Source organism: Cladophialophora carrionii (genome assembly GCF_000365165.1).
Source record: "Cladophialophora carrionii CBS 160.54 unplaced genomic scaffold supercont1.1, whole genome shotgun sequence".
Lineage (NCBI taxonomy): Eukaryota > Fungi > Ascomycota > Eurotiomycetes > Chaetothyriales > Herpotrichiellaceae > Cladophialophora > Cladophialophora carrionii.
Window position 1 is genome coordinate 5623246 of NW_008481816.1, and position 19185 is coordinate 5642430.

General features: G+C 54.8%; 8 protein-coding genes across 8 annotated transcripts; 5 read left to right on the top strand and 3 right to left on the bottom strand.

The window, feature by feature from the left end:
• Positions 1 to 166: 166 nt before the first annotated feature.
• Positions 167 to 918, top strand: G647_02026 (haloacid dehalogenase, type II; the record flags this gene model as incomplete). The annotated part of the gene is made up of 2 exons (XM_008725425.1): positions 167 to 329; positions 380 to 918. 2 exons carry the CDS (start codon positions 167 to 169, stop codon positions 916 to 918), a joined length of 702 nt encoding a protein of 233 aa, XP_008723647.1.
• A 31-nt stretch (positions 919 to 949) lies between these two features.
• On the bottom strand, positions 950 to 1794 carry G647_02027 (uncharacterized protein; the record flags this gene model as incomplete). The annotated part of the gene is made up of 2 exons (XM_008725426.1): positions 950 to 1699; positions 1750 to 1794. 2 exons carry the CDS (start codon positions 1792 to 1794, stop codon positions 950 to 952), a joined length of 795 nt encoding a protein of 264 aa, XP_008723648.1.
• Positions 1795 to 2982: 1188 nt separating this feature from the next.
• Positions 2983 to 5253, top strand: G647_02028 (uncharacterized protein; the record flags this gene model as incomplete). The annotated part of the gene is made up of 3 exons (XM_008725427.1): positions 2983 to 3243; positions 3295 to 4911; positions 4960 to 5253. 3 exons carry the CDS (start codon positions 2983 to 2985, stop codon positions 5251 to 5253), a joined length of 2172 nt encoding a protein of 723 aa, XP_008723649.1.
• A 441-nt stretch (positions 5254 to 5694) lies between these two features.
• Positions 5695 to 6432, top strand: G647_02029 (uncharacterized protein; the record flags this gene model as incomplete). The annotated part of the gene is made up of 1 exon (XM_008725428.1): positions 5695 to 6432. The coding sequence occupies one exon, from the start codon at positions 5695 to 5697 to the stop codon at positions 6430 to 6432; it is 738 nt and encodes a 245-aa protein (XP_008723650.1).
• A 2518-nt stretch (positions 6433 to 8950) lies between these two features.
• On the top strand, positions 8951 to 10372 carry G647_02030 (uncharacterized protein; the record flags this gene model as incomplete). The annotated part of the gene is made up of 1 exon (XM_008725429.1): positions 8951 to 10372. The coding sequence occupies one exon, from the start codon at positions 8951 to 8953 to the stop codon at positions 10370 to 10372; it is 1422 nt and encodes a 473-aa protein (XP_008723651.1).
• Positions 10373 to 10822: 450 nt separating this feature from the next.
• Positions 10823 to 12987, bottom strand: G647_02031 (uncharacterized protein; the record flags this gene model as incomplete). Its single annotated transcript, XM_008725430.1, has 4 exons — positions 10823 to 10954; positions 11009 to 11211; positions 11264 to 12862; positions 12918 to 12987. The coding sequence occupies 4 exons, from the start codon at positions 12985 to 12987 to the stop codon at positions 10823 to 10825; spliced, it is 2004 nt and encodes a 667-aa protein (XP_008723652.1).
• A 1795-nt stretch (positions 12988 to 14782) lies between these two features.
• Positions 14783 to 15391, bottom strand: G647_02032 (uncharacterized protein; the record flags this gene model as incomplete). The annotated part of the gene is made up of 1 exon (XM_008725431.1): positions 14783 to 15391. One exon carries the CDS (start codon positions 15389 to 15391, stop codon positions 14783 to 14785), a length of 609 nt encoding a protein of 202 aa, XP_008723653.1.
• Positions 15392 to 15867: 476 nt separating this feature from the next.
• G647_02033 (uncharacterized protein) lies at positions 15868 to 18225 on the top strand (the record flags this gene model as incomplete). The annotated part of the gene is made up of 2 exons (XM_008725432.1): positions 15868 to 16082; positions 16137 to 18225. 2 exons carry the CDS (start codon positions 15868 to 15870, stop codon positions 18223 to 18225), a joined length of 2304 nt encoding a protein of 767 aa, XP_008723654.1.
• Between the last annotated feature and the right edge of the window lie 960 nt (positions 18226 to 19185).

Consider the following 19185-nt stretch of genomic DNA (forward strand, 5'->3'; position numbering starts at 1 on the left):
GTCCCGCTATCGGGTTTCCATCCGGCCTCTGAGTTCTGTTACTTTTGGACAACTCATCTCTAATGAAATCTCTTTGGCTCTCATTTCAGGTAAGCAACTCACTGTATACAGAAGTCGAGGAATCTGCCGCGTGCCGCACGACTGCGTGGGCTTCAAAGCAAGCATAATGGGTGAGATTGTCGTTGCCTTCGATCTCTACGGCACCTTGTTGTCGACAGAGAGCATTGCGAAGGAATTAGCTTCGCACTTTGGCCAAGAGAAAGCGAACTCAATCGCTGCAGTATGGAGAAAATATCAGCTCGAATATACCTGGAGGCTGAACAGCATGAGTAGGTCTCTCCAGCTTGTTTGCTAGAGTCAGCCGCTGATAGACCGGGAGAACATTATGAGGATTTCTCGGTCGTGACCCGCAAATCACTCTTGCATGCGCTAGCAGAGCATGCCGTCAGTCTCGGTGACCAGGACATCCAGAAGCTCATGGATGCGTACGACCATCTTTCAACCTTTCCCGATGTCAACCCAGCATTGAAGCGGCTCGAGAACAACTCTAGCATCAAATGCGTGGTGTTTTCAAATGGGACGAAGACAATGGTGGCGAACTCCGTCAACAGATCGCAAGATCTCAACACCTCAGTCTTCCAGGATGTTGTCTCTGTGGACGCTGTACGGGCTTTCAAACCAGCGCCGGAGGTGTACCGCTTCCTTGCTGAAAAGGTGGGCAGGGCTGGCCAGGAGGATAAAATATGGTTAGTATCGGGGAACCCCTTCGACGTTGTCGGCGCGAGAGCTTGTGGCTTTCAAGCGGCTTGGGTCGATCGAGCTGGGTTGGGTTGGCAGGACCGGTTGGGACGTGAACCCACTGTTGTTGTGAAGAGCCTCGAGGAAGTGGCTGACGCTGTGGAGAAGCACGCGGGATGAAGCAAGTCAATGTGTCACTGGATTCAACTATTCATGCCGCATTGTCTTGATATGGCTCTGGTCCTGAGATCGTAGCATTGTCACGCGACCGACGAGCCTTTTCCATCTTTGCTGCCCAAAGTGCACTGCCTGCCGCAGAAGTGAGCAGGAAGAACATACTCAGCACCGGGACAAGCTGCAGTGTCAACGTGACGACCCCGAACCATGTGTATTTGAGCTGGCGATTCCGGATGTATTCCTGTCTTTCCTTCTTGGAGTAGCCCAGCAGCTTAAAATACCTCCAGTGGTGGAAGGGCCCTGCTCTGTAGCCGGTGAGAACAAGGAAGATCGGTACACCGACAATAGGAATGAAATTGAGTGGCAGGAGGACTACGAACTCGACAATCTGGCGGAGACTGAATGGGGCGTAGATGGCGGATGTCGTAGGTTTCCCCAGCATTTGCACCGAGTTCGGGGCCGCAGGATCGAGAAGCCGACCTTGTCCCACGAGATCCGCCAGCCCTTGATCGATCAGGACAGCGTCAAATGTGTCCACCAGTGTTTCATCGACGAAGAATGCTTCGAAGAGCAGTGCGACGATCGCGGCACCTTCACCCAGTACCAGAAAGGTCGCATTCAGCCAGGCGCCTGGTCCGTGGAAGATGGCGAGGAAGGCAACCTGCGGAAGATACGCCCAGATGAACAGGTTGGCGTAAATGAAGGCAGAGAGGAGGAATATAGGAACGAGACGAGCTTTGAAGAGAGGAAATAGGTAGGGATGTCGGATGAAGTAGAGGATGCCCTAGGTTAACCGGTCAGACCTTGCTTCTCCTGCCAGATTTGCAGACTCACCTTGAGAGGGTACAGCCAGACGACATCCAATACCGATGATGCCATTATGGAAGGGCTTCTGAGGGTCTTGTCATCGCAGGAAGTCGTCCATGAGCGATGTCGAGAACAGGTGAGGGACGAGTCTACAGGCAGCATATCTCACGTGACAGAATACGGGCCAATCATAGCGACTGGTTTGAAGCCTCGTGGCCAAGCCTCAGCCTTGCGCCGCTCTCAAGTTCATTTCCACCACGCGAAATTTTGCTTCTTCTCTCTTTCTTCTTTCAAACTGAAACGTCCTCCGTATTCACTCTATCAATGTTATGACAGTGATTGCTGGAGGGGAAATCGGAGGACAGAGGAATCATCGTTTCGACGGCTGCCAACTTACCCCGAGCCCTTCTGTCCTCTGGATCGTGGAGGTTTTGGAAATATTCATGGCTGCACATATTTTGAAGGCAAACTCAGGTCGTGGTGGTCAATCTTGCCATACGGCTTCATGCAAACACCGTACCATTCATAGCACGGAGGGTTGGCATAAATAATTTATTCGCGTGAAACGTTCGCCTTCTGCAGCCGGTTCTAGAACCACATGTAGCAGGCCATGAGAGCAGGGATAGAAGCACAAATTGCCACTCGCGGTGGGTGTGCCACCGATCTGGAGCTGGCTGACTCGACCCTGACTTGGAGGTGCATTGGTGGCACTAATTGTGGTTACTTCGGTCCCTCGCACCACTCGTATGCTGTCTTCCTCTGTCTCCGCGTCTCCTATGCTGCATACTGTTGTGGAGGCTCTCCAGTATACGGTACTCCGTACCTCCATCCGTAACCTGCGAATTGCGTACCTATCGGCAGATCCAAGGCAGTTTATCAGAGCCGCAGTGGTGGCAGTGGCCCAGAAAGACACGCACTTCCCCGCAGTCCCCGAGAAGCGCAGTTAATTACGGCGCGCAGAGAGCGCACGGGGACTGCCTGGGCAGTGAGTGTGACGGTGAGTGTGAGTGGCCGGGCTCCCAGGCTCGCAGGCCTCCGCTCTTCCTCGGCCATTCGATCTTCGATTGCAAATCTCCACCTCCGCTTCCTCCTTCCTCACACCATCGAGGATTCGAGGTCACCCGCCGCCCTGCTTCCGACCACGCCGACCGCCCATCTCAAAACCCCTTCGAACCCTGTGCCTAAATAATATGTGCCGACGTTCACCCGCGGATTGTCCACTCTTGCATCCAGATATTGGCCGTTAGGAAGCCGTTCGAGATGGCGTCCATCTCCCAGTCGAGTGCCTACCCGTCGGTGCAGCCGCAGGACACAAATAGCGCGTACAAATATGAAGATCCTACCGCATACCAAATCCCTTCAGGCTACCCAGCAAACCAGTTCGAGGTCCCTCTACCTGTTCCGCGCGCCGAGCCAGAACCTCAACCCAAAGAACCCTCAAGGGCTCAAGGTACACCCTCGTCGGAGCCAAAAGTCCGGTTGAGAAAGGCTTGCGACAGCTGTAGCGTTCGCAAAGTCAAGGTATGTGCAGTTGTCCGCTTCGGGGAGCTGCCAGCTGACCAACGAGCATAGTGCGATGAAAGCGGTCCTCCCTGTAAATCATGCGCTGCCCTCGAGATTCCCTGCACCTTTGATCGACCAAGTCGTCGCCGAGGGCCTCCCAACAGACATGCAGAAGCCATAAAGAGACAAAAGCTCGATGGTGGGAGCTTCGATGCGGCCAGAAGCTCCCCCACCCACGACGCCGCCTACAGTCTGGCGTCTCTATCGACGCCCATCCCCTTGTCTGCCGAGTCGATATGCGACTTGCACACGGTGAAGATCCTGTTGGACGACTACTTCACCTATATCCACCCGCTGATACCTCTTCCGCACGAGCCGACATTTCGCAGGTCCTTCGAGGCGAGGGAAGACAGAACAAATCACAACTTCTTGGCATTGCTCGCGGCCATGGTCGAATGTCTGGTCGCGTCGTTCCCCCGAAGACCCAGGCAGCTCTTCACTGCGGAGCCAGGCAAATCGCAGTTTCCGAATGCTGGGGCTCTGATCGATCGATGCCACCAGGTTTTTGTCGAGGCGCGTGGCTTGGGCTACATGGATCGGCCAATGAACCTCTACGACGGCATCGCAAGCTATCTTACTGGGCTAGCTGCCGGTTATACCTTGGACATTCCCCGTATGCGCCTCTATCTCGGCGAATGTACCATCATTATGCGCGAATTGCAGTTCCATCGGCCAGAAATCCACCGGCCATCCCAAACTCCAGCAACGCCCTATGGACCCGGTGATATGCCCCGGTACCCTCTAGTCGACCACATTTACCAGGAATCAGGGCGCCGGCTGTTCTGGCTTCTGTTTGTCGGTGCAATGTCCGCTCGCCAGCTGGACGAGGCTGAGGGTGATCTGCTGATGCCGCCCGTCTCACACGCCGAAATGCTGCCCCCGTTACCTGTCGAGGTCGATGACGAATTCATTACTGAATCGCAAATATTTCCTCAGCCTCGAGGTGTCGTCTCAGAGATGGTGGGATTCAATCTCAACGTCAAAGTCTTCAGAGCATTCCATTTCTTGGCCGCTCTTGAAATGGCGTTCGGCGCAAACAACGTCTATGACTGGGACCGTCAACGACAGATCATTCGTCGCGCCCTGCAGACCGTCAAAGATGCGACACGGGATGCTCCGAAGGAACTTCAACTGAATCCGGCCAATGGATTTGGCGAGTGGCCTCCCACCCAGGCCGACATGTCGGCATATTCTCATCTGTTCAATGACCGCGACGGAGCCGATGCTGAGTCGCTTCAAACCCCTGGCAGTACTCGTGGGTCCTTTTCGCTGCCATCAAAGAGAGCAATTCAGTTCGAGATCCAGAAAGCCAACATTTACGCCACTCAACTCTCATCCCGATCATATCTCGTCGAAAGGTTCTGGAATCTCTATGAAATCGTCGATCGTGACAAGTTGACATTCCCTTCTGACAAGTCCGTCACAAGCTCTTCTCCTACAGCAGGAATTGTAACAACAGGTATGGAACACAGTTACCGCCAGATGGCAGGTCGGACTCCTAGCGACAGTTTGATGGATGCCGGTGAACAGATGATGGCTGTCGAACGGGAAGACATTGTTCGAGACATGGCTCTTCTTCTGAAAAGTATCAATCAAGTCAATATGGAGCCCAATGGGATGAGTTTCGTAAGTTCATATCGACTCGATGTTCCAAGCGGGAAAGCTAACGGGAAGTTTCAGTGCAATAAGATCCGCACCATCGCTTCAACTCTTCTGGAGACCAAACGTGCTCGAATGAGTGTCATGCCTACGCTTGACTCCGAGGGCGTCAATGCATACCTACATGTCTTCCTTGACATCCTTTCCAAGCTCGAACGACTGGGGCCTGGCCGGTTCCGAGGTGTTGCGGATAACAACACAGGAGGTTTGCTGCAGACACCCGAGGAGATTGAGGAGGAAGAACTTGTCCATTGGGCCAGTTTGAAAGAGCACCAGGAGAGATTTGTGAGATCAAATGGGTTCTGGTAGAAAAGCACTTGAGGCATCGCATTGCTCTGCGTAGGAACTAATGACTGATGACCATTATGGAGACTTCTCCATGCAGCGCGCTTGTGTGGGTGGGAAGACAATTCACCACAGGATTTATCTTTTCTGGTGGAGAAACAATGGGCTTTGCCTGTGCCATGATACCCATAATGGTGGTGGCTGTGTTCGATTGTGATTATTTTGCAAATGAAATGGCCTGGTGTCAGAGCTTCCAGTCATGCAGACCTTTCTGGTGTCTGTCCCCTTCTCTAGCCTGTTCCTGTCTAAATATTAGTCAAAGTTGTACTCCATGTTTGTTCGCAGCCTCGTCTCAGCCTCGTGGATATGCTCGCCCTACCTCCTGGAAGTGGCTAGCGTCAAAGCTTCAACTTGCCTCATTCCTCCTCTATTGATGGTCCGACACCATCTGTGAATGCCATGCCAATGACGGACAACGACAATGACAACTATGACGCGTTCAGGGACTGTTTGTTCTCGGCCGTCGTGGGGAAGCTCACCACAGGACCAAAGAAATCGCCCAAGAAGACCTCCCTAGCGAGCCAGGCTGCCAACCCTCACACTGAGCCAGATCCTTCAGAGCTTGCTGAGTTCTCTGACTATCTAGCTACGGAGATCTTCTGTAGTCTGCCTGAGCAACTCCAGCATCTCTCGCATCAGTTACTCCGAAACGAAGCTTTGTCGGAGAAGTGGTCATTGCCCCTGACTCTGACTGTCCTCGAGGAGCTCGTTGGCCACATCTCAGGAGATGTAATCGACAGCCTGACAGCATATGGACTCATCGTGCCTCCCGGATCTGACGTCCAATCGTTCCTGGCACCTGTGCTCTCAGGATACATATCTGCTGTGACGACTCCGCCGCCGAAGTGGATAGACACCAGAACCGATGCTTGTGAGATTTGTGAGAGGGAGTGGGTTCCAATGACCTACCATCATTTGATACCAAAACAAGTCCACGCAAAGGTCCTGAAGAGGAACTGGCATGAGGAGCACCAACTCAACAGCGTGGCATGGCTATGCCGGGCCTGCCACAGCTTTGTCCATCGAATGGCTTCGAACGAAGAACTTGCTCGAGATTGGTACACCGTCGACCTCATCTGCCAGAGAGAAGATGTCCAGAAGTGGGCCCAATGGGTTCGGCGTGTTCGGTGGAAGAAGACTTGAACAGGTCCATGATTGGCATTTGTTCATGGTTCACTAAGAGTCTTCAGTCACCAAGTGGACGGCGCCCCTTGGACGCCTGGACTCTTCCACACGCACTCCGTGATGGAGGCATATGAACCGACCGAGTGTCTGGACAGACGCTGAGTTTCTGGCACCGTCGATGTCTCATTATAATCCTCAATCGATGCACCACGCATCCCTGAGGCTCCCGCGAAAGGGTCTCATACCCGTCAAATCTCCTGGTCCTGGTGAAAGGAAGTGAAGTACCTCATCGCCGCTGGGCGACGAAATGCTCCTCTGCGCAGAATGCCGTTATGGTTCAAACGCTTCGCCTCGATCGCATACACATAAAAATCTCTTCATTCGCACCTCTGAACTTGACTTACACAACATCTGACCATCTCACTGTCCTGCCTTCCAAGCTCTTGAACGACCTTCTTGGTTTCCAACTTCCTCTTATTGTCATTGCCAACTTCCTAGCTTCTCCTTGTCATCAACGAGACGATCCTCAGACACGACAGCAACTCCTCCTGCACCTGGAAACCTGCCTGTTCACGAGCCAGTCCAGGTCCATTGCCCCTAGCACTGACGGTTCTCGTGCACACCTCTTTGTCTTCAGTCTGAAGGACAGACGAGACGAAAGTCAATATCCTGGTATCTCTTACAGCCACATCTCTGCTCCTGAATGCACTTCTGACATGATCGGCCCAGGCGAAACCTTTTCTCCTAGCTTCGTGGAAGTCCAGCCTCGTCGACCCTGATCCCGTGACCTGAGATTCACTCCGACAGCCAACATGGCCGCCAACGACGACGACAACAACAACCACCGCCAAGCGGAGAGGTGCGCACAAGTGAATCTGAATATTTTTTCGACCACGACTTTGCTGCCCTCAATGATGCGGCACCTGTCTTCAACTCTGGGCAGCAGACATTCCCTCGTACCAACACATCTCCACCTCATGGTCACATTGACTTGGACAATCTTCCTATTGATCCCTTGCTCCTAGCCAACAACTCGAACGCACAGAGCTCAGACTACTTCTCGTCTCTGCTTGAAGATTTCTCTTACACAGATTTCCTACTCGACACTCAGACGCTCGAGAACAACTCAAATCTACAGACGTCAGATCTTGCAAGCCTACCAGCCCTGCCTGAGAGTTCCCTTTCCACAGAGTACCTGCTCAGCGCGCAGGATTTCGGGAACAACGAGACACTTTTTTCCTCTCATACTTTCGAAGCAAGCACATACAACTCTCAGCAGCAGACCGCAGTCCAACCCACCTCTTTTAGCAGCCTGATTCACCCACACACAGCTGTTGCTCCGAGTGGTCAGAATAACGAGGTTTCAGAAAATCGTCCCAGCAACTTCGACTCACAGTTCAGATCACTTGAGCCTTCGCGTCCTCAATCATACCATAAGTCAACGTCAGTCCTTCCTGATAACATACACCACGCGTCACAACCCTCTCAGTTCAGATCAATTGAGCCTTTACGTCCTCAATCACACCATACCTCAGCGTCGGTCCTTGCTGGCCACACACCCCACACCTCGCAAGATCCTCAGTTCAGAGTACTTGAGCCTTCGCGTTCTCACTCATACCATACCTCCGCGTCAGCCCTTGCTGGCAACGTACACCACGCGTCACAATCGTCTCAATTCAGATCAGTTGATCCTTCACGTTCTCAATCATACCGTACCTCAGCTCCAAGCCTTGTTAGTGATCAACAACAAGCTTCGCAGCCTCCACAGTTCAGATCTTCTACTCTTTCCGGTCCTCAGTCATCCCGAAACTCAGCTTCAAGCCTCGTTGGCGGTCAACAGCACGCTGCGCAGTTTTCACAGTTCAGATCACTTGCGGTTCCCGATTCCCAATCATACCTTACCTTACCTTCAGACCTTCTCGGCGATCAAGAACAGGCTCTACAGCCTTCACAATTCAATTCACTCACTCTTCCCGGTTCTCAATCACACCAGACCTCAGGTTCTCGATCATATCGAGCCTCAAGTTCTCAATCATATCAGACCTCAGGCTCTCAACAATACCAAAGCTCTGGCTCTCAATCACACCAACCCTCAGGCTCTCAATCACACCAGCCCTCAGGCTCTCGATCATACAGAACCTCAGGTTCTCAGTCACGCCAAAGCTCAGGTTCTCAATCGTGCCAGACCTCGGGGTCTCAATCACACCAGACCTTTGCTTCAGGCCTCGTTCGCGATCAAGGACAGACTACGCAGCCTCCGCAGCCTCCGCAGCCCAGATCACTTTCTCTTCCCGGTTCTCAACCATATCATACCTCAACTTCACACGCTTTTGGCAACACAGAGTCCGCCATACAGCATACGCAGTCTGCACAGCCTTCTTTCGCGCCTTCACAGTGGCCTCTTGCGTCGTCGGAGCCTTCACTTGAGCCTTCTCAGCCTTGGACAGCACGAGTTCCGACTAGCCCGGACCGTGTACCAGCCTCATCGTCCAGCTTGAACCCCACCTTTGCACATCTCAACCAAGAACAAGACGCCATGGCTCGCGGCCAGGCTAGTGTGAGAACCATACAAGACCTTGCCATTGACCGAGCATTGAGAGACTTGGAAGCACAGCCGAGGTTGAATTACCAGCAAGTGTACCAGCGCGTCGTCCGCCATTATGTCGACCAGGTCGTCACCGAAGGCATGCCTCACTTCTGGATCAGCCGGCTCAATCTGGAGGTTGAGTTGGCGCGAGTGATCATCGTGGCTACCAGGAGCCCGGAAGAATACACACGTGACTACCTGGCCACGTTGCAAGAGCTCGGAGACTCGATGAGAACGCATCGAGCCCGAGACTACCGCGCCGTCTGGTTGGCAGAGCTCCTCCGGGCTGGTATCACGCTGGACGACGTTACTGTCGTCCACGAAGATACGGACGAGTACGAGCGACGGACTGAATTTCGGGACTGGGTGCATGAATGGGTGCACGGCACCCTTCACGATGGGACCTTGGGAGACTTTCGCCCGACGGTCGCCACTGGCAATTACATTGCTGGTGGTTCGTCCTCGTCGGGACCCGGGGCTGATGTTACTGTCAGCACCGGCCGTTCCCAAGTGATCCCGTCGGCACCCGGTCCCAGTCAGCCGTGGGCTGCTGGTAATGACACCAGCATGCCGCCTCCGTCTGCCACCAGACGGCCCACCTCCAACCGCCTCCGATCCGCCAACAATCCTGTCGGCGGTGCCTCTAGTTCGCGCTGCGCTAGCGCTGCTCGCCCCACCAGGGGCAACGCGAGCGCCAACCCGCTCACCGTGCGAGTCAGCGGAGGTCGAACGACCTTCGCAATGAACACGGCGGGCGGGTTGGTCGAATTCGCCGAGCACCAGCGCGGCCAGCGATGCCCGTGGACCTGCCTGCTCGGTGACAGCTTTGTCACCAATGAGCGTGGCCGGCTCACGGGCCATCTGCAACGCGATCACCAGCTACGTGCGGCAGACCTCGCCCACATGCTGGTGGACAACCCCAACGCGTCGAACTTTGAGGGGCACCTCAACAAGGACTGTTTCGCCTGGGCAAAGTATGTCCACGGCGACCCGAGACCCTGGAAGTGTCTCCTGTGCGAGAACCACAGGGGCATGAAGGACGGGCAGAACACTCTGGCCCGCCATGTGAGACAATCACATGGCATCCAGATTGTTCTCCCGCGCGTGGACGAGCGGCAGCCGGGCCGCCGTCACCACTCGGGGACGTCGTCGAAGGAGTTGGCGAGGCGAGTCGAGGCCGCGCAGAGGGCGGAGCAGCAGAGGGCCGCAGACGCGGCTGCTCAAGAAGCTGCCATGAAGGTGGGGCTACGCCTCACCTTGATTGGCACGAAACGCTCCGCCCTCGATGCCGGGCTCGATGAAGAGGAGGGCGAGGAGGACGTGGAGGTGGAGGAGGAAGAGGAGGAGGACGAGGAGGCGGAGGAGGAGTAGCCTCGGGTGGTGGTTGTTGTCGTTGGTGTCGGTGGCGGTGGGGGTGGTGGTCAGCCGGGATGATGGGCGTCGGTGGTGGTGGTGGAGGCGGTCGGGAGAGGAGGGGAGGGGGAGCTGGGCGTCGGTGAGACAGGGCGGGCGCAAGGCCCTGTATGATGTACAAAGTTACGATGAGGAAACGCCGGCGACAGTGGGGGCTGTCGCCACAATGACACAAAAGCATTGTTTTCATTCATTGTATTTCCGCGGCGATACCGCCGACGTAGACGTCCTTGCTACGACAAAGCTGAAGACGGATGCCCGCGCACAAGTTTGCTCATGAAAGCACGATGATGATGATGATGATGATGATGATGATGATGAATAATGGTGGAGTTTGTCATTGAACTATCAACTCATCCCTGGAGGTTGCCTACGGCTTTTCGCCTTTTCCATCGCCGCCCGACTCGTTTACAAACGGGCAAGACCAACGTTCTCACCAGGAGCATGATATGGGGGAATCTTCATGTCCAAAGCAGCACCGCTGTAGCCGAGATCTTCGGCAGAGAGGACAGCGCACTTCTCGCCAATGAGGAGAGCAGTCTGAGTGATCGCGTTAGTCTTGATGAAGCATCGGATCAGAATGGATGGACTTACGGAGAATGTGTTGCAGCCGACGTTGTCAGGGCAGATTGAAAGATCAGAGACCTTCAAGTTCTTCACGCCGTGAACATTCAGTCTCTCATCCAAGACACCATGCTTGACAATGCTGTTGCCCTCGCGAGGAGCCATCGAGCATGTACCCAAGCTGTGCCACGTAGTCTCGGTGTGTCGCTGGACCCATTTCTCGATGTGAGCGACTGTAGACAGGTTAGTCAATTGGGGTTAATCTGGGGGAACTGCAACACCTACCGTCTTGCTTGCTGTACTTGAGTGGTGCACGGAACGGATGTTTGTTCGAGTTGAGGAAGTTCAGCGATGGCTGCTCGCCCTGGTCGAGTGGGAGTGTCCAGCTTCCATGGACGATGTTGGAAGTGATATGGTTCGGTCCACCATACGCGTTGCGGGTGGCAACGTCCATATCCAGTGCACGGGCCGGCGAATCGTGGTTGAAGTGAGGATGCATGCCGGTAACTTCACCAGCATAGGCTTGCATACGACGGGCAGTCTCACGAGACTGGATGTAGCCCCAGACCATAGGCGCCATGTCACGCTTGTCATTCATGAAGCCAGCATCAAAGTCCGGAGCCTCGTATGGGTCTGGGGAGACAATGTGGGTGAAGCCACGCGAGAACGGGTACTCCAAGAAGTGGAACATGGTGAAGAACTTGCCGGCTGGCATGTCCAAGTGGTCACCGAACCAACCGGCAATGACAGAGTAGTGCATGACTGGCTTGTCGGGCTTGTTCTTGAAGTAGCTGTCCCAGCCTCCCTCGGTGACGAACTCGGGTGACGGCCACTTCTTCATCTCCTCAAGCTCTTCTGCCGTGGGACGTGACTTGACGCCGGCCTCGATGCCGTTCGTGGCCAACGGACCAGTGCCCTTGAGGTTCCATTCGTCGAAGACGGCCTTCTGGACCTCGGGCACGCCACGGACAAAGTCATCAAAGGATTCGGTCTCAGGTTTGGCCCGATAGGTGGCGAAGTGCAGGTAGTGGTCCTGGAAGTTGAGACCGACACCTGGAAGATCGACGATGCACTTGACACCTGCCTTCCTGAGCTTCTCTGGGTCACCGATGCCAGATCGTTGCAGAACCAGAGGGGAGCTCAAGGTACCACAGCTGACAATGATGAGTTTGCGAGCTTTCCAGAATTTGCGTTCAGGGTTCGGACCGTTGCATGGCTTGGTTGGCACGGTCAAAACCCCGACTGCGGTGCCGTTTTCGATAACCACTCGGTCGACCTTGGTGTTGCACTGGAGGTGAAGGTTCTGGTACTTAGCACGAGTTGCATGGATGTAGGCAGAGGCAGCATCAGATCGGCGGCCCGTATCACGGTTGATCCACTTGAGCCAGTGCTCAGCACCATGGCCAGTCACAAGATCCTGGAGATCGTCTGTGACGGGGAAGCCTTGAGACTCGGCGGCCCGAAGGAAGTCTTGCATGATCGGGTAGGTATAGTTGCCAAAAGAGACCTTGATGGGGCCTTCGAAACCGTGGATGTCACGATTGTTGCAAGCACGTTGGTAGGTCTCGTGCTTTCTCATCAATGGAAGAAGTTCCTTGGTGGTCCATCCCTTGGCTTGGAAATCGTCGTAGTCCGAAGCGGAGGCGCGGGTGTACATCATGAAGTTGATAGAGCTGCCGCCGCCGAGAATATGAGCACATGGGACGACGGCTCGACGTCCATCAAGCCACTCTGAGGGTCGAGAGTAGTAGAAGGTCGCCGTCTTGGAATCGAGCTTCATGTTCCTTGGGTAGATGCCAGGACGGTACACCCATGGGTTGTTGAGATTGTTCTCTCCTCCCTCAATCAACAGGACTTGGAGGTTGTGGTCCAGGTTGGCCAGACCTACGATGGTGTTAGCCGTGTATCACCGAGACGCCTGCCGTCGAACATGACTTACGTCCAGCTGGCACACATCCTGAGCTGCCACCACCGCAGACGATGATATCAACTTCGTCGGGGATCGTCATGATGGCGTTGTCCAAAGAACGACTGTTCAATGTATCGAAGTCAATATGCTTGATTCTGCTCAACCAGGAGCGGGCTGGAGAAAAGAAAGGAGAACAGATCAGAGGGCAGCGCTCAGCATTATAAGGATTCTCGAGACCCTGCCTGATCCTCTCCTCTCGGAAGAGTGGAGGGAGGAGAGGAGGGGGTCGCGCAGACGCGTACTCGAGGCTCCGCAAATGAGAGTGTCTTGCTCCATGTTTGAGCACCCCGGTAAGATGATCATCTGGAGCAGAACTGGAGACGAGCTGATTTTGAGTTGAGTATGCGGGGTTTGGTCAATCAGGTTCAGGCAGACGAGGATCTCAAGCTGGCAGTTGAGCGCCGAGAGGACCCGATCTACGTCCAAGCGAATTGAGAACCTGCGAAGTACGAGACGCCGGGATCCTCGAAGCTGCAGGTGCCCAGGGTGCCGATGTCAACAGGGTGTACCTGAGGTTGCATGAAAGAGCGGCAGCTCCATGGGTAGCTCACATTCGGGCTGACCGGGATATTGTGATGCCCCTCAGCTGAAGGTGGCTAGCATCAGCGAGAGTCCCGACGGGGCAGGTAGCCCCAGCGAGGATCATATCAATATCTGTGCAGCTTGACTGCTTGTTTACTGCCGTGGACCTTGGAAGCACTGGAAAAAAAGCCTCGTATTGAGCAAACGGTGAACGAGTGACGTTGCTCCCGAAAAAGTGTCCTGTAGTTGCACGGCACAGGAACGACGTCGACTAGGCAGCGGATATCCAAGGACCAAGGGTTAGTGGAGCGAGCTACCATCACTGGAGCCACCTGCGGAGAGCACGGCTCGACACCCCACCCCACCCGCTGTGGCAGGGAGCCGTCCAATGCAAGAAACGCGGGGAAAGGCCACTAGGACACGGGACCGCAGGAAAGCACGGGAGACGCTGACTAGGGCAGCACAATCCTGCATAAGCTGAGTGCCGGGTGAAGCGGTGGTGGCCGCGAGATCGCCGCTTTTGCTGATGTGCAGGCTGCGGACACGAGGGCGTGGATACGCTCTCCTCATTTGCGGGGAGAGCGGAGGCCAAACTGATTCGGGTAAGATAGAAGTTGGAGACGACATTTCCAGCCTACCACAAGAAGAAGTGCCGGTCAAGTTTGGAGATGCGAGACACTCCTGGTTGGCCTAGAAGCGGCGGTGCTCGGTGTGGTGGAGGAGGGATGGTTGCACAGCGGGGAATAGTGCTCCGCGCCTCAACCCAGATCAGAAAAGCAAAGGCAAAAGTTGTTCTGTTTGGGAAGGACGTGCAGTAGTAATCCTTTCGGGCGAACGCACTGTTCCCGTGGACTGTTCCGCTGCGTGCGGCTCCCCTTCTTGGTCTCGAAATAGTAGACTCTGAACTGGGCCCACAACAGGCAACTCGGAATTTTGGCAAATTGCTGGCCGACGACGACTCTCAACTGACCTCGCCTCGTACTGCTGAGAAGACAGTTTCAGGTCAAAACGTGTCGGCGGAAATTGGAGGAAAGTTGTGCTGAGTGCTCCAAGGCCACCAACCGTCTCGTCGATCCCTGGCGGCTGTGAGCAGCATTGCTGGCTGCCATCTCGAAATCCGGGGGTTGGCATCGCAAGCTCCCATGCGGAGAGCTCGCGTTCAGTTATCCCGAATTGTGCGACCGGCCATTCTCCGCATCTGCTCCGTGCAGACGTCTGCGGTTCTACTGCAGCAACGTCCGCGTCACGCCGTATCCCTGCTTATCAACGTTGCCTGACAGTCTGCTGTATTCTTGTCTGGCTCGGCAAGAGACTCATGCTGCAGGTCGGCGTTGAGGTTCAAGGGTTTGGCGATGCAGTCGGTCGGTAGCGACCTGTATCTCCAAAATTTTGCCTATACCTCGCTTCCAATTTTCCTGAAGCGTCAAAAGTTCGGCCTTGGACTGTTCCTGCACCGCTTTCCGAGCTTTGTTGACATTTTCGGCCTCAGATCTAAGGCCGGCCAGTTCACGTTCTAGCCCTTGGAGGATCTCCTCTGTCTGGGAATTGCCGATAAGCCAAGCATTCTTGCCGAATTCGTCGAGCAACTCAAGGTTGGCCTGTCGATCTGACAGGAAAGTGCTCGAGATGTACGCGTTCCGCAGCGCCTCCCTCATTGTGGCCTCGTCGCTCTCAATGGCTGGTTCATTGGGGGCCTCATAGCGTGATACATCTATCCCTTGTCTGCGGGGTTCGCCTGCAGCAACTCGTTCAACCTCTTGACGGAATATGTCGGAAAGGTTGACTGCAGGAAGAGGGGCAAGAGAAGGATGAGGAGCAGTGGTGTGATTGTTGGGAAGATGCCTGGAGATGAGGGCTTTGGCTCTCTGTCGTTCCGTGTCGGTGATCTCGGGATCAATGTCTGGAATGACAGCGGTCAGCATGTGCAGGACAGGAAGCGGTGGACCTACATGGCAGCGAGTCAAGAGACTCGAACGTCAAAGGCATCCTCACGCGTGAGCTCGTCAGAGTGAAGGACACTTTCTCGATGAGATATCAATTCTGTAACTGCGACAAATCTCGAATTGACAATGCCAAGCCGCAGCCTCGCGTCTTCCCGTTGGTCTAGTCTAGACTGCGTAGCGTCCGGACGATCGCCTCTAATTGGCGGAATGACGGCATCCTCTGATCTCGCCGGAGCCTGCGCCTGGACTTCAGGCGTTGGAGGAGTCAAGGCGTTCTCAATGTTCAACAAGAGTGAACAGTTAGTTTATGTATACTCCAGCGTCTCAACCCATTGTCAGAGTGACGACTGAGGGGGACATGAACCCTTCCGGCTTATTCCTAGCTGACCCGACACGAGACGGGGCCAGCTGTGCCAGAAACCCATCGTAAGCTACCACCAAGCAGCATCACGAAAATGGCACGGCCATGGGCTACTCCAGCATTGTACATGCTGTTCGTTGCTCTTGTAACAGCTGCACTCTGGGCCTGCTTTGCCTTGCAGAGCCCTGCGCAAACCTCGCGTTTGGTCACAGCCAATACCTATGGCGCCAACGAGCGAGACCATCTCGGGGACGATGCTGTTGTCCAGGGAGACTACCTGCTTGGAGTCGGCAAAGCGGATATCACTGGGTATGACTCACTGGTCACGTCTAGCACGCGATATGCTGACCTTGTTCTCATCAGGCCGGTTGTTGAGATCAACTTGATGGGCTATGCTGACACGGATCAAGCGGGGACCGGTCTTCGCCAGCGGATCTATTGTCGAGCATTTATCGTGGGAAGCCTGTCGAAGAACTCCTCACGGATTGTCTACCTCGTTCTGGACACGCAGTCTGGAGACACTGCCGTGCGTCATGGCATTTTGCAGAGGCTCAAGGAGATGGGTCCGGAGTATCAAGTGTACACCAAGAACAATGTTGCAGTTACGGGCACACACAGCCACAGCGGGCCTGGGGCGTGGTTAAATTATCTGCTGCCCCAAATCACAAGTTTGGGATTTGACAAACAAAGCTACGGTGCCATTGTCAATGGGTCAGTATTGGCCATACAGCGAGCACATGAGAGCCTCACCCCGGGCTTTCTCAGTTTCGGGCATCAGGTGGTTGTGGACGGAAACATCAACCGAAGCCCCTTTGCCTATCTTCAGAATCCGAAAGACGAGCGAGCCAAGTATGCCGCCGATGTCGACAAGAACCTGACTCTCCTGAGATTTGAGAGAGCCACTGACGGCCAATCCTTGGGGTTACTATCTTGGTTTCCTGTCCATGGCACATCGCTGTACCAAAACAACACTCTTATTACTGGTGACAACAAAGGTGTTGCGGCTTATTTAGCTGAAGAGTCGATGAAAGAGCACAATCCTGATTTCGTTGCAGGCTTCTCCCAGGCCAATGTTGGGGACACGTCGCCAAACACTCTCGGGGCATTCTGCGAAGATACCGGTCTAGCCTGTTCCTTTAACGACAGCACATGTGGCGGTCGCTCTGAGCGTTGCCATGGCCGTGGGCCATTCTTCCAACAAGATGACCAAGGAACAAGATCATGCTTCGATATAGGCAAGCGCCAGATGACAGCGGCCCAGCAACTCCTAGATAGCGAGAGGCTAGAACGAATACCACCATCCACTATTTCCTTCTTCCACACCTATGCCAATCTGTCCTCCTTCAGCTTCATTTCCCCTTTCAACCAATCCAGGACTCTCAGAACGTGTTCAGCCGCCTTGGGATATAGCTTTCCCGGTGGCACAACCGACGGGCCCGGCCGTTTCGATTTTGCCCAAGGCACAAACGACACAGACGGCGACTCCCCCTCTCTGAAGAATCCGCTCTGGAGGATTGCACGAGGAGCAGTTCACCCACCCAGCGATGAACAGATAGCCTGTCAAAGCCCTAAACCTATCCTGCTGGATGTCGGCGAAGCACACGAGCCATACGCCTGGACACCTAACATCGTGGATATTCAACTTCTCCGGGTTGGTCCCCTGATCATCATTGTCTCCCCAGGTGAAGCAACAACTATGTCCGGCCGTCGGTGGAAATCGGCACTGGCATCCGCTGCTCCCTCGATCCTCAAGATCGACAACCCAACGGTCGTCCTCGGCGGCCCAGCAAACACATATGCGCACTATATCGCAACAGAAGAGGAATACTCGGTGCAACGCTACGAAGGTGCCTCCACACTCTACGGCCCCCATACCCTCGCTGCGTACATCAACCTGACACTCACCCATCTCCCCTACCTTGGGTCTGAGGACGAGACGTCCCGTCTCGACCGTCTGCCTCCCGGTCCCTCTCCTCCCATCAACGTCAATCGCTCCTTATCTTTCATCACTCCTGTTGTGGTCGACCACGCAGGCTTATTCCGAAGATTCGGCGACACTCTGGCTTCTCCTGACCCGGCCAAAGCACACTATCCAGGCGAAATTGCGTCAGCAAGATTCGTCGGCGCAAACCCACGCAACAACCTCCGGCTCGAAGGAACATTCGCCTCTGTCGAATTCTTCAATGATACCGTCGCAGAATGGGTGGCGGTACGAAGTGATCGAGACTGGTTTCTGGTGTACAAATGGAAGAGGACGAGTACGGCACTAGGCACCAGTGAAGTCACCCTAGAATGGGAGATTGAACGTGGGACGGCCCCGGGTATGTACAGGTTTAGGTATTTTGGGGACTGGAAGGCTTTGACTGGGAAGATCACAGCTTTTGAAGGCACAAGCGGTGTGTTCAATATCGGGGAGGATAGCCAGGGTGAACTTGTGCGTTATCGAGGTTGAGGGCCCCAGACGTTCATCGTCGACAGGTTTGATGATGAAGTTCTTGGTCCTGTGTCGCCATGACACCTCGCTCATGATTGTGTTTCCGGGTCCTGGCATGTCAGTCCATCCGTCGTAGTACACAGTAGATACACCTGACCGCACCGCCGATGTTGCGATCAGCGCTGTGCATTTCCGGAGGGCCTCGACCGGCGTATTGCCATTGCTATCCACACATTCCGTCCGTCCAATGCCTTGTCACAGATTGCCCACTCACACAGTAAGCAAAGAACCGGCGAAGGCTGGAGCAGATGCCGGTGGTATGAGATACCTGCGGTACCTCGTACAGGATTCCTACAACTCACCCGGGCAAGATATCCGGGCAAAACTGCCTGCGGCAGCGGCAACGCTTCGGTAAGAGGAGAAGTAGACAGAAGCAAGAGCAATTGCTTCGGAGAGGACGCGGGACGGGGTAAACCCCTGCCGTAGAGCTCGGGCATCGACTGCTACAAGTTACTCTGTCCGAGGCTCAGCGTTAAATTGGCGATCATGAACAGCGGTGATCGAGATTTGCAAAAGCCAGGGAATGAACGTTAGTGATACGATCACAACGGCTGGTCAATTGGGGTGCCACGCCCCGCCCGCCCCATGCCTTCACCGTGGCAGGGCCCCAGGCCCAATTTAGCCGGACGGTGGGCAAGCCGCCGATGTCATCGGCCACGCCCGAAACGAAGGCCGTTCGTCAGTTCTGTGTCTGAGCTTGGTGAGACCTCACGAATCGAAGATGATCGCCATGGGCCTTCATTCATCGTCCAGATTCTAACGCAAGACAGCATCGTGCGCCGGTAGGGAGCCACAATATCGCGCTCATGGCATTGGCCCACAATTCCACTGGCGCTCCGCCTTCGCCTCTGACCCTGGCCAGTCTGAGCTCATTGTTTGAAGTCCCCGTGCCATGGTACCAGAGTTGCCAGGGACTGT